This window comes from Ixodes scapularis, unplaced genomic scaffold (genome assembly GCF_016920785.2).
Source record: "Ixodes scapularis isolate PalLabHiFi unplaced genomic scaffold, ASM1692078v2 PGA_scaffold8__174_contigs__length_109621045, whole genome shotgun sequence".
In the NCBI taxonomy this organism is placed as follows: Eukaryota; Metazoa; Arthropoda; class Arachnida; order Ixodida; family Ixodidae; genus Ixodes; species Ixodes scapularis.
Window position 1 is genome coordinate 66,881,009 of NW_024609883.1, and position 13,701 is coordinate 66,894,709.

Consider the following 13,701-nt stretch of genomic DNA (forward strand, 5'->3'; position numbering starts at 1 on the left):
AGGGGCGGGGAGGTTACATAACCTCGGGGGAGGGGGGGGGGGGGGGGTCACGTTACCTTGGGGGTTCACGTGAGCTTGGGGGTTCCCGTGACCTCGGAGGGGGGGGGGGGGTGTCACGTGACCTGGGGGGTCACGTGACACCCCCCTGCTCGAAGTTTTTCCGCTTTTCCGCTAGATTTAGCGGGGAAATTTTTTCGCTCAATCTAGCGGGGAAATTTTTCCGCTATATTTAGCGGGGAAAATTTTCCGCTAGATTTAGCGGGGAAAATTTTCTGCTAGATTTAGCGGGGAAAATCTTCCCTTAGGTTTAGGGAGGAAATTTTTCCGCTAGAGTTTGCGGGGAAACTTTTCCGCTAGATTTAGGGGGAAAATTTTTCTGCTAGATTTAGCGGGGATATTTTTTCCGCTAGATTTATTGGGTAAATTTTTCCGTTAGATTTAGCGGGGAAATTTACCCATAATGCACCGCGCGGTTACGCCGACGGCGACGCCGCTCAAGCCGGTAACGGGCGCAAAAGAGCTGCGCTCTAAAAAGAGAAACCAGGGGTCATACCATATCTACATAAAGTGTCCCATAACCTGAAAAGAGTGGGCTTGCACGCAGGGGTAAACGTTGTTTTTAGAGGGCAGCTCTTAGGCGCCCTTTTCCGGCTTGAGCGGCGTCGCCGTCGGCGTAACCGCGCGGTGCATTATGAGTAAATTTTGCCGCTAAATTTAGCGGAAAAATTTCCGCGCTAAATCTAGCGGAAAACTTTCTCTGGGGGGTCACGTGACCCCCCTCCCCGAGGTCACGTGGGGGGGTCACGTAACCCCCCACGTGGACCCCCTCCCCCGAAATCACGTGACCCCGCCAGGATCTGTGACCTCGGGGGGGGGGTCACGTGACCCCCCAAGGTCACGCGACCCCTCCCCCAGGTCACGTGACCCCCTACCTCAGGTGACCCCCTCCCTGAAAACACGTGACCCTCACTACCCTTCCCTCCTCCTCCTCAAGAGCTGCGCTCTAATTCGGCGTTACAGGGAGTTGTAAACGGCTTTCACTTTTTTTTTCAGCACCTGTCAAGTTGGCTAGTTTATGTAGAAAGGTAAATTCTACCTCGAACACCATAAGCAGACCTGACTGCACGAAAAAGCACAAAACTTGCTTTGTTCAGTGTACAGAAGAGGTTGTGTACTCCGTGCCATTATCGTGCGGGCGTCATTATGTGGGGCAGACTGGTCGCTGCCTAAATGAAAGATTGAGGAACACCGTTACAACGTCGATGCCGTCATATCAGGACACCGCGGTGTGCATTGCCGGGATTGTGGTTGTACTCCGATTTTCACAGACTGTACTCTACTAATTAAAAACTGAAACAAAACCACAAGGGAAATACTCGAGGCTCGAGAAATTGCTAGATTAGGGCTGCAATGTGTCAGCGCAACCTCTTTATCGTTATCCGAAAAAGAATTGCAGTTTCTTGACCAAAAAGGACTAGTTTTGGGTGGGTGCCGATGAGTGATGCATGACTTTTAAGCCCTGTTCGCACATGCAGCGGAGCGCTAAGTTAGTGCTACTTGAGCGCTCCAAGGAGCGCTCATGTGGCGCTCCCTAGCGCGTGACTGAGTTCTAATATAGCGCGCGATTAGCGCTTCTGTAGCGCCATGTTAGCGCTTTAGTAGCGCTGTGTTAGCGCTTCAGTAGCGCTTCTTGTACCGCGGTGCTGCGGATTAGCGCGTGCACTGCGGTTCCGGTTCCTGTGGTTGGGTGTGCATCAGCAGAACCATGGCGGACATGTATTATGCTGAAATAGAAATGCGACAAATGCTCTTACATACGCGATTAGTGCATCATATGTGTGTGGACGGCTTAACGCCCAGAAGAGCCTTCTGGGTGCGCGAAATCTTTCGCCAGCGAGATACCGAAAGGTACCCGGCGAACCTTGTTCCTAGGTTGAGGGACCGAGACACAGAGCTCTTTCGAGGCGATTGTTTTTAACTGCGTGTCTTTGAAACCAGGGGCACGCATATCGAATAGAAAGCGATGAGGTCGTACCCAATCAATTAGTCGCTCAAAGTCCCTGACTCTGGATCGCCTGCCCGACCCTTTGCTTTGAGAGCAGCTCTTTTACTTCCTCTTCTTCCAATGCCAAAGGAAAAATAACAACAAAGGAATCGCCGTGCACGCGCTGTTCCACAACAGCAAGCACAACACAAGGTGCGTGAGAGCGCTAACAAAGCGCTTCTGTCGCGCTTCTGTCGCGCTAAAGGCCGGTTCTCACATGCAGCGAAGAGCTCATGTAGCGCTCCTCACGTGTCGTCGGCTACTTATCCTCTGCCATGAGCAACAGTTTTGACGGTGCGATACAGAGCTGGTGAACGCTGCCGTCAGCACGCGCTTAGCGCGAGGTTAGCGCTATGCTTGTAGCGCTCCGCTGCATGTGTGAACGGGCCTTGAAAAAGCGCTTCTGAAGCGCTAACAGAGCGCTACTGAAGCGCTAACACAGCGCTACATCACGCGCTAGGAAGCGCCACATGAGCGTTCCTTGGAGCGCTCACGTAGCGCTAACTTAGCGCTCCGCTGTATGTGTAAACCGGCCTTTAGCCTCTTTTTTGTTTTTTATGATTTTTACGATGGGTATCTGATATCTTCCTAACTTGTTTGTGTTGTTGCCGGTAATATACACCCAGCTGCAGCGGAAATAAAGTTCAGTTGTAAGTAGCGCTGTGTCTGTGTCTTCCTCTGTGTCCGTCGTCTTTTTGCGCTTTTTAATCAAGGCCAGCAGTTAACGTGGCCTTGAAAGCGGTTCCACGCTGTACTTCGGTCCTTTTTCCAGAGTTCTTGTCACATCCGCCGGAAGCTGAACATCTCCAAGTACTGTCAAACTGCCTCCACTATGCACCGTTGTCCGCGCTCTCTTCAGTAACGCGGTTCGAGCTGGTTGCCACAGAACGTTTGTCACCTGATCCAACAGCTGAAGATGCTATCTGTGTCTCCGCAATCCAGACGCTGAGGCCGCAGCACACACGCAAAGCACTTTCAAGTAGTGGTGCAGAAGCCGAACTTGTCTCCAGTTTTCCGACCTTAAAATCTTGCTCATGCGTTTCGTATGGCCGCTAGAAGGCTGCATGCACCCGAGGATGCCTCCAACGGCAGCAGGTAGAAAGCCATTTTTGATGCAGAACGAAAGATAGCGCGCTCGGCATGTCGAAACAGCACAACAAGGTTGGCACAGATGATAGCTTGCCGGTTGCCAGTGTTAGCACACACAAAACGCTGGCAACCCCCAAGCTATCATCGTTCTACTTCAGGACATGCTAAGGAGTAAACCTAAAACAGCGGTTTGTAAGAACTTTAAACCGACGTCACTCGACCCAAAAAGAGTCAAAGGCGCAGCACTGAAGCTGTGTGATACTCTAGAGTTGATCAAATTAGGAAAAGACAGAAAGGAGAGTAAGGAAGACCACCTAAAGATTTTCTTTTCTGTAAAAGCACATAAGGTGGACTCACCCTTCTGGGCTACTGTAACGGAAAGGGGGCCGTGGCAGAAACAGGTTAGCCAGTTTCTCCTGTGTCATCTTAGTGCCCTAGAGCTTCGGGACCCGTTTCTAGTGCGAAATTCGCATGCCGTTGTGGAATATCTTAGTGCAGGCGAACATGCAGAGGCAGCGGCATTCTCTATGAATGTGGAGGACCTCTTTTACTCTCTGCCTCACGAGGGGCTTTTTATGTCGGTGCGTAAATGTAGTGATGAAAACGCTGTCATTAAGTTTCAAAATAAGAGTGGCATAGAAGTCGATTGTTTTATGGAACTACTGAAATTTTACTTGCAGTCGACATTAATCATGTATGACGATGGTTACTATGTACCAAAAGAAGGAATTTGCATTGGCTCTTGTGTAGCGCCGGTAGTTTGTGAAGTTTTCTTGGCCAAATATGATCAGGCAATCAAAGAAAACTTAGACGTGGAGTGTGTTAAGAAAGTGTTTAGAATCATTGACGATTATCTAGTGGTTACAAGGAGGTCTGAAGGTGCCTCTGAGGACAGGGCTGTAAAAGTCGTGTTGGATGTGTTCACTCAGCATTCTGGGGGGCTAAGGTTTACCCCCCAGAATGGGGCACACCTCCAATTTTTAGACCTTAGACTAGATTTTGGAAAAAGTCACGTGTGTTGGCTTTACCAACCTCGCTCTAAGAAGGGACTACTCCCTTATGATTCCACCAGCTCTAAACTCATGAAAAGGAGCACTGCGTCCTGTTACCTCCGGGCCACCTTGGAAAAGCCCTGCTATCAGTCAATGTCAGTAAGTTTCAGGATGCAGGTACAGCGGCTGCCAGATGCTGGCTTCTTAGCGTCAGTTATTCTGGCAGTGACGCAGACGTTGTTAAAAAAGATTAAGGGAAGGTTAAGTCAGAAAAAAGAGAGGTCCACAACGAGACCCCAGGTGATCCCCGTTACATGCATAAAATCTTGCACACGTTGAAAAAGGCAGCTGGTTGGTTTGACGTCCCCGTTGTTTTTGGGGCACCTCGAGAATTGGCGCCCCTTACAAAAAAATTAAATCTGGCCAGATCTGAAGTTTTCAGATATGGCCATATCAATAATTGGCCACATATAACCTGATATGGTATATCTGCCAGATATAGCCTGGTTAGGTATGAAATTCCCAGATCTGGCTAAGTAAGGAAATTCCAGACCTGGCCAGGCATTTCAAAAGGACACAAGCCTGAAATGAGCACTTTATATATTTTTATTGTCTACGATTCTCCCAAGTGCCCCGGCCCGCACTCGAGGAGTTATGGAAACGGTGATCATTCAGCTGTTCAGAAAATTTTATTCCACAAAAATGCACGCTCGCTGCACGCCACAAACATATTCAACGGTCTCGCGGGGGACTGGTCTGTAGTATCAACTAGAGTTTAAGGCCCATTAAACATTAAAAAGTTGATCATGACGCGACCCCTCACCACACAAAGGTAGCGGCACGACCACCGGCGGAGGAACTCTTGTTCGCCAAGGGAGAACCGCTGGTCGTCCAGGTAGGCGGTGAGTTTTTTTCGGATGTCCCACAACAGCGGCCACAACGCGCGGCGTCGTTGTCGCTGGGCGGTCGCGACACAACGGTTTCGCCACAGCACCCACTCACATATTGCCACTAGTACCAGCGCAAAGGCGCCCCGCGGGCAACGGCCTTGTGTGACGTATACGTCCACCCCGAGACCTCGAAACGAGCGCTGTATTACGCGCCATAGGTCCCTCGCCGGTACACACTCTCTCACGACGTGCGCGTTTGTTTCTATTGCACCACAATTGACGCACTGTGCGTCCCGTACCACTCCCCAGCGGAAAAGTCTGTCTTTTGTTGGGAGCTCACCCCAACCCTTTAACCATTCAAAGTCGCGCACGTGGTCCGGCAGCGTGGACGACGTCAGTGCCAGCCACGGGTACGGCTGCACCGTGCCCGGCGGCGGCGGGGGTTGGTCTGCCACCACTAGGCGTTCAACAAGCCTAGACGCCGGGGCCTCGAGTATCTCCTCTCGTGACACGTGGACGCTGAGCGTGTCGAAGAGATCCGCGGTAGACCTGTAAAATGCAGGGGTCGTCTCCGCTAGGGGCCGAAGAGGGCTCGGAAGAGAGTCTCCCAAAAGACGGTTATTGGCGCCGAGGAAGTAGAGCGTGAGTGGCCGTGCTGGGTTGTCGTGGTCGTCAAGGATTGCCAGGGTTGTCTTCAGGGCCAGTATGGGCGCTGCCAGCTCGATGCACGGAAAGCTCCACCCTCCTTCACAGCGGGGGAGGCATAAGCGGGAGCGCCTCACGAGTTCTGTGCGGTTGTTCCAGAAGAAGGTAAACAACGCCGAGCGCACTTGGAGGATGAAGGGGCGCGGCGGGAGGGCTACGCGGGCCACATGCCACAACCTTCCGCAGAAAACCGTCTGAACAAGGTACCGCCGCACAGCCATGGGGAAGTCGTAATGGCCAGGCTCAGCGGCTTTCTCTGTGATCTCTTGACGCTGGTTGGCCCAGGTCTCCGGAGCCACGCCGGAGGCGTCGTACGAGATTCCAAGAATGGTAACGGACTGGGCTCGCGGCGGAGATGGCGGGCACGTGGGGGGAGCCCCGATACAGAGAGATTTGTTTTTTTCACCTAGGGTTTAACCGTGCGCCGGAGAGGCACGCGTACTCGTCGAAGAGTCGGAGGGCCTTCACCAGGCTGTCTTCGTCGCGCAGGTAGAGGGTCACGTCGTCCGCATACGCCGAGACGCGAAGCTCACCGGGCCCAGGTAGAGCAAGTCCGCTTATGCTGGGGTGCCTGTCGACTCCAACCAGGAAGGGCTCTAAGCTGAGGACGAAAAGTACCGGGGACAGCGGGCACCCCTGCCGAACTCCTCGCGTTACCGGAAAGCGTGCCACTAAGGAGCCATTCAGGAACAAATCACTCCGCAAGTCACTGTACAAGGCTGCGAACAGCTGAGCACTCTCGGAGGAGAAGCCAAACCCGTCGAGAACACCGAGCAGGTATTGGTGCTCGACGCGGTCGAACGCCTTGGCTTGGTCCAACGACACGAGAAGCCCGTTCGCCGTCGGGAGCGTGTGAACTCCAGGATGTCGCGTGTGAGAGTCGTCAAAGTATGTATGCTGCGGCCCGACACCGAGCACGTCTGTCGGGGGTTTACCAGCTCCGGTAGGAAAGTTTGCAGACGCGAGGCTAGGGTCGCCGCGAGGAGCTTGTAGTCACTGTTTAACAACGTTATCGGGCGGCATGCCCCGGGGTCGGCATGGTCACCACCCTCCTTGGGGATGAGTACGATCCGCCCCAGCCGAAAGGATGGCGGTAGGAGGAGGTCTTCAAAGTAGACCCGCACGACAGCGGTAAAGAAGTTACCGAGAATGTGCCAGAACGTGCGGTAGAACTCCGCTGGGAGACCGTCCGGTCCTGGTGCGGAGCCGTTCTTCATCCGCTTCAAACGTTCCACAGCTCGGTCACGGACGGGGGCTGCCGCAGGCCCGCGTCATCCTCGGCGGAGATCTTGGGGAGGCCGCTGAGGAGAGGGTGCGAGGACACCGAATAGCGATCAACCGGCGCGTCCGACTGGGCCAGGGATCGGAAGTGGGCTGCGAAGCGACCATTGTCAAGGTGGCCGGGCGACCCCGATGCGGAGGGCGTCTGCTGTCTTTCAAAGGCTTGTAGGCTTGTGCGATGGGTGTAGCGCAGTACCTCCGGGTGGACCGACGGGCTCCCCTGAGCCTGCAAGACAGTAGCCGCGGTGGAGTCCCACCGAAGGTATCGTTCGTAGCGTCTCTGCAGCTGGTCGAGGTACGCCCTTATGAAGGGGGTCAAGGCGCCCCCTCGGCGGACGATACGGATTCGGAGGATAGTGTCTTGTAGAAGCCCTCGATGCCGTTCGCGGAGGTGCCGTCCCATCAGAGTGCTGAAGCTTTGCCATTGACCTTTTAGGCGGTCCCAAGACGCCGGCTCTGGGCGCACGCCCACTAGCGACTCCTTGACCAGGTTGCCTAGCGTGCGGCGCGTGGTCTCGTCGTGGAGGATCCTGGAATCCAGACGCCACGGACGTGGGGAGCGTGCGACGGCAGAGTCGAAGCAGAACTTGATAAGTAGCGGACGGTGATCGGAAATCTCTTCTGGGCACGACGGGAAGTCCACCGCAGTACAGGTCTGTAGCGCGGCAGATAGCGTGCGAGGCAAGTACAGCCGGTCTATGCGACTTCCCGAAGCCCCTCTGTTCCATTTCGACTGGTGGGTGGATCCATGCAGTAAGGACCATCCGTCTACGAGGTCGAAGTGCCTCACAAGCCGCCGAAGTTCACGGGCGGACCAGGTTGAGCGACCCTGACCAGGACCCCGAACGTCGGCGTTAGAGTCCAGAACGCAATTGAAGTCGCCGACCAAAAAGCACGGGCCCGCGTCGAGTAGATGCACGTCCAGGCTGCGGAAGTACTCGTGCTGGAAGGTCGATACAGTTGGTGCGTAGACAGTGACGAGGCGAAATTTTCGTTCACCGAAGAAAAAGTCCAAACGAAGAGTCCTCCCCTCCGTATAAAAAAGATAAGTGGCATTGCGCAGCAGACTGCGATTGCAGACAACCACGCCCACGCCCGTCGCGCGGCGCGGCGCGTAAGAAAAAAAAGCAGTCACAGAAAACCGGGCTTCGAAATCCGCAACGTCACGAAAGCGGGCAAAGTTGGTGTCTTGCAAGCACAGAAGATCGCAGTTCTGCATCCTCGCGAAATGCATCACTTCAGTTTGCTTCGCTGGGTTTCGAAAGCCCCGCACATTCAGGGATAATATGCGAAGTGTGGCCAGTATAAAGTAAAAAGGGGGATAGGGACGCCGGCGTGTTGCTTAAAACGTGGAGCTGTCGGACGATGCTGGAGAGGGGTCCCGACGCGGGGGGGAGGACTTTCGCGGTTTCTTGGGGCACGTGGCTCGTGGGCCCCCACTGTCACGTGAGCGGGAACCGCTGCTCGTGAGGAGACGCTTGGAGTCCTCGTGCGTTAGTCGGTTCGAGTCGGACTCCGGTGTTTCAGTTGTGGTCGTATCCATACTGTCGGTCGGTGTCTCTGCGGGGCCACCTGGAGCGGGGTTCTCGTCGATGACGAGGCGGTCGCTGTCGCTGGACACCTCGCCATCACCCGACGCTTGGCTCCACGCTGCATAGGCGGTGTCGCCGACAATGACCGCGGCGGTTCGGGCAGAGTCCGTCGCTTCGGCTGAAGTCACCCCCGAGCCGGTCGGGCTTGGCTCAGGAGGGGCGGGTGGGGGCGGCGACGGAAGAGGCGGTGGTACGGCCGCGGCTGCGGCGTCAGGTGGTGACGGAGGGGCGACGGTGGAGACGGTTGGTACGGCCGGAGCTTCGGGGGCGATGGGACGGGTCGCGTTTCCTCGGTCCAGGGCCGGGAAATCGGTGGCGTAGTTTCCGGTGACCATGGAGGAGTAGCTTCTCTTGGCCGTGCAGTCCACAGTCGCGTGGGTTCCACCGCAGCGTCCACAGTTGGCAGTGCAGCCCTCGGTTGGGTGCCCGAAGACACCGGAGCGGTCGCAGTAGCCCGTCGTACACTGTGCCCGGACGTGGCCCTCCTGCCTGCAGCGTCGGCATACGCGCTTCAGGCCGCGGTAGTCAAAAGTAGCACGATGTCCGGCGACGCGCAGGAAGTTGGGCAGGGGGTTAGCCTCCTTCATCTCCATGCGGATGAAGCGGGTTCCTGTTTTCACAGTCGCCGTTCGGTGGTAGGTTGCGTAGGAGACGTCGATGACTTTGCCGTACGGGGCCAGGGCTTGGACGAGCTGGTCGTTGCGCACAAACGTCGGCAGGAAGAGGCAAGTCACATTCGTCACCTGCGGACCCGTCGGCACGATGGAGACGCTGCCGGCCTCACGAAGCTTGAGGGCGGCTGCACGGGTGTTGACGACGACTTGGAAGTTTGTACCTCCTAGGTGCTGCGCCGAGAAAATTTCGGGCAGCCCCACAATGGCGGATATCCCATCAATGAGATCGTCCGCCGATGTGCCTACTGGCTACTGGCACGACAACGTCGAAAGCGTGCGCTTTCGGCGGGGGAGAAGATTCCGTCGACGCGGCCGCCATGGCGGTTCGCACCCTCGCCGGGGCGCTCGACGACACGTAGCCAGGGACCGCAGAACGCAGGCCCCGGACGAGATGCAGCCAGGAAACCAGGAACTCAGGAACAGCGACGAGATGCTCCCTAGTGATCGCTAGTTTTGACCAATTCCATGGTTACACAGTTTCGAGTGTAATTCGTAGTCACCCTGAACAAGCGTCCCATAGGGCTCAAGTACCTTCCTTATCACTTTTAAAATTTCTCGTCAATGGCAGCGTTTATGATACTGTGCATTCTGTCCAACCTTCAGCCAGGCTGAGCCGCCGAAATCTCTTACCATATTATCATTCTCGTGATTGTCATTTTAGCAGGAATTACTTAAAAGCCGAGAAATCACAACAAATAAAAGCGGGATTTAGCTCGGATTCAGCGGAGCTGCTTATGACATTTTTAGCGTTTCTAACTTAATATCCGCGTCTTTGAAGCTGTACGAGAATGATAATAATGTAAGAGATATGTCTGCAGCTCATCCAGGTTGAAGGTTGGACGGAATGCACAGTACTGACATTGGCGGGACATTTTAAAAGTGGTATGGCAGGTACTTGAGTTATGTACGCCACGTGTTCAGGGTGACTCCGAATTACACTCAAATCTGTGTAACCATAGAATTGCTCGAAATTTTCGATCACTAGGCAGCTGAAGATACACCGTCCCCATGATTCCTCGAGTATGGGCCGAGGAACTTAGGGGATTTAGCAAATTGTCTATTCGGGCGTAATGTTAACACTTTGAAATAATTAAGCTACAGTGAAATCCTCGTGAAAACTAGCACAAATAATCTCAAACTTAAGCTTGTCGAAGCCGAAGTTTGGGATTATTTTTTCTAATATTTAGCTCGCGAACAATGATACATTCACAGTTTGCTAACAAAGAAATCTTTTTTACTTTTTTAAACTTTTTAATATGTTGAAAACCAGCCGCCAGATAAGTCTGTATATACGCCAGATAAGTCTGTATATACGCCAGATAAGTCTGTATATACGCCATATAAGTCTGTATATATGTCAGATAAGTCTGTATATATGCCAGATAAGTCTGTATATACGCCATATCAGGCTGTATATACGCCAGATAGGTATGTATATACGCCAGATATGGCTGTATATAAGCCGTATATAATCATATAATGTTTGATATGGCCAGATATGGAACAGATATAAGATTTCCATACGGGGCAGCTCTTCCCTAGGATAGCGGAAAAGGCCAATGTGCCATAAAGCACACGAACAAGTAGGTTGATTATGTGGTTGGTGTGGCGTACTAGATCCCACTAAGCTGCGGAAGAGTGTACATCGGAGAAACTGGCCGATGTATTAATGACAGGGCAGGTGAATATGACTGGTCACTCCGGTCGACCGCTGGGGGTCACTTGCCTCTGCATTGTGCTGCCTGTAAATGCCAGCCCAAATTCAACAACGTCACCATCACCGGGAAGCGCACAGATGAATTCACCAGAGCATTATTGGAAGAGTATGCAATAACAAAAGAGGGGCACGATGCATCCGTCAGCGAAACATCGGTTTTTCTTCACAAAAAAGGAATTGCTTATTTTGACACGTCGTGAAGCGACAGTGCGGTTTACTTCGTTGGTGTTTTTTCAATAAATGTTTAGTTGTGAGTCCAGCGCTTGGGTGTTGTTCGCATCTTCCCTTCGTCCTTGTCTATTATTTGCGCGCTGTTCATTTCCGTTTACTATGAATCAACTAGCCTACATCACGACACTAATCCAGCACTCGGATGTATGTGCTCGTTAACAATCAATCGGTCCACGAATATATTGTTTTTCGCGTTTGTGCCCAATAGTGTCGTGACAAAACTTATCGTGCTCTTGTGAATGACAAGTTCAATGGTATGCTTAAAAACATGGTGGAAGCTTGGAGCAATGGCATCCGGTGTCCAAGCACATCACAACCATGTGATTTCTCCTTTTACTTTTGGGTTGAGGATTGAAGCTAAGGAGGAAGAAGTTGAAAAATCATTTCCTGGTCCCTTTGAACTTTAATACCCCATACGGTTACGGTTCTTATGCCGACTCGCGGTGGGTTTTATAATACCTAGCGTTGTCTCCACTGCGCATGCGGTGAACGCTAACCTATAGCTATATGCTACAGATGATGAATAAATTCATCTTGTGTACTATGCGCAATTATGCGACTTCATTTAGTTTCATAGCAGCCTCGAAGACAACGAGGCTTAGCGCTGACTTACATATCCCCAGTTAGTTCCACGGATCCCCAGACGCTCAGTGATGATACTTAATTAATGAACGTCTGATCTTACGCCTGTGGCAGTTAGGATTAAGACTGGTAGAAACTGCTAACATTCGTTTGCTGTACTGACGGCCAGCTCCTGCTTAGCATGCTGTTGGTAGAGCGCTTCGCCAGTATTGGAGAAGTCCGGGATCGGTTTCTAAACCTGGCGGATATTTTCAGCGGCGACAAGTCACCTAGAAGGTGGGAAGTGCGTTCCATTTCAGGTATGATAAAACTTTTTCATGCGTAAATCTGTTCCACCTTAGGAGTTTCTCCTCAATTATTAGATGTATTTCATATAACAAATTGCGCGCTGTGTTATCAAGGGTACTGGAACGCTACGTGGTTCGGCTCAGTGCATAATTTCTTTCTAGTTAAAGGCCGACCACCAGACTCAAGATTCTGCAAGGCAGAAGGTCCTCCTCGCCATGGGAGAGGAAGAAACAGTCAACAGTGGGCAAGGTAGAATGGGGCAGAGGAGGAAGGGAGGGAAAAGTGGAAAGTACGAACTGGGTCGTCGGTCTTTAAGTCGATTAAGTAGTTCAGGGAACGTTCTTGAGTTGAGTTTTTTTTCTTCTGCATGAGTCTGATGTACCGTACTATACACAATAATAAAAAAAAGAAAACGTATCGGTGTGTCTGTAAGTTTTTCCTTTCATCACGTAAATGTAAATCCTTATGTAAATATATCAATAAATGTAGAAGAAACTGATCAAGGCGCCGGAGTACCTGATTCAGCAAAAGGACGAACTCTTCACAGCGGAAGCAATATGCAAATTTCTAGAAAAAAAAAAAAAAGCGTGCCCCCTTCCACGGTTTCTGCATTTTGTTTTCTGAATTCAAACAACCCCTACCTCTATCATTTACACACCCCCCCCCCCCCCCCCCCCCCTTCCGCGCCACGCCGCCGCCGATCCGTTGACCCCCGCGCAGTTCACGCCGCCGCCAGAAATACAAACAGGTTGGCTCAGCAGATCCTCGACTCGATCGCATCGCAAAAAGTCGGGTCACCAAGCGACTGTTTTAAATGCGTCGATTTTCTTACGCGATGGTCGCTTTTGCGATGAAAGTTTCGGGCGACTGCCGCACATCGCCGGTGTGAACGCCCCTTTAGAGTTCATTGTGGATTAATTGGTGCTTCCGTGTCAATAAACTCAGTTGCGTTCGAAAACAATTGTGCCGTCTTGTCACCTTTTTTTTTATTTCCCCTTTCCTCAGGGTTTTCAACTATTTCGTATAACCAGCTCGCCTGTACTCCTTCCCTTCTGACAAGCGTTTAGCTTTCTCTCTTCGCACGGCGTCGCCTTTTGACCACCTTGACTTGAGGGGTGCGTCGGGCGCATCGACGGTAAAATCGACGGCGCCGACCGATCCGACTGACATCGCCACTCTGCACTGCACCTTGTTCGTGACTGACTCGGCCGACTCTGCCCCACTCCCGGAGTGATCCCGTGCCTCCGTCGTATTCGCCGCGTTGGACCCCAGCGCCCGTCCGTGTCCCCGTGAACCCTGGGACCTCTGCCCTCCACGGGCGTTTTCCGCCCACACCCCTGAAATCGTTCACCCAACCTCAATCTAATCTCACTTCTTTCTACTGATCTATTACTATCACTCCCATCCCCTTTCCAAAAAAAAAAAAAAAAAATGGTTAGCATTACTCCCTCCTGAGTGAGACTATCTTTTCCAAACACCTTCTCTCTCTTTCTCTCCCTCGGAGTTGAGAACTTTAGACTTTACGGCCCTCTTATGCGTGTACGAGGAAGTGGCGGAAAGTGTCTAAAATGTTGAGGCTTTCTCGAAGAGCCTTCTGGAACCCAAGCGTATGCAGG

General features: G+C 52.5%; 1 protein-coding gene across 1 annotated transcript; it reads right to left on the bottom strand.

The window, feature by feature from the left end:
* Positions 1–4,900: 4,900 nt before the first annotated feature.
* On the bottom strand, positions 4,901–6,937 carry LOC121833600. The gene is made up of 3 exons (XM_042287016.1): positions 6,865–6,937; positions 6,254–6,640; positions 4,901–6,126 (listed from the first exon to the last, which is right to left on the bottom strand). Exons 1-3 carry the CDS (start codon positions 6,935–6,937, stop codon positions 4,901–4,903), a joined length of 1,686 nt encoding a protein of 561 aa, XP_042142950.1.
* Between the last annotated feature and the right edge of the window lie 6,764 nt (positions 6,938–13,701).

What these genes read in the sequence shown, in the direction of transcription:
- LOC121833600 (XM_042287016.1), bottom strand. Translation starts at nt 6,937, where the DNA reads ATGAAGAACGGCTCCGCACCAGGACCGGACGGTCTCCCAGCGGAGTTC. An exon ending in CACGTTCTGGCACATTCTCG is followed by an intron (nt 6,641 to 6,864) that starts GTAACTTCTTTA and finishes AACCCCCGACAG; the next exon opens with ACGTGCTCGGTGTCGGGCCG. An exon ending in ACTTGCTCTACCTGGGCCCG is followed by an intron (nt 6,127 to 6,253) that starts GTGAGCTTCGCG and finishes GTTAAACCCTAG; the next exon opens with GTGAAAAAAACAAATCTCTC.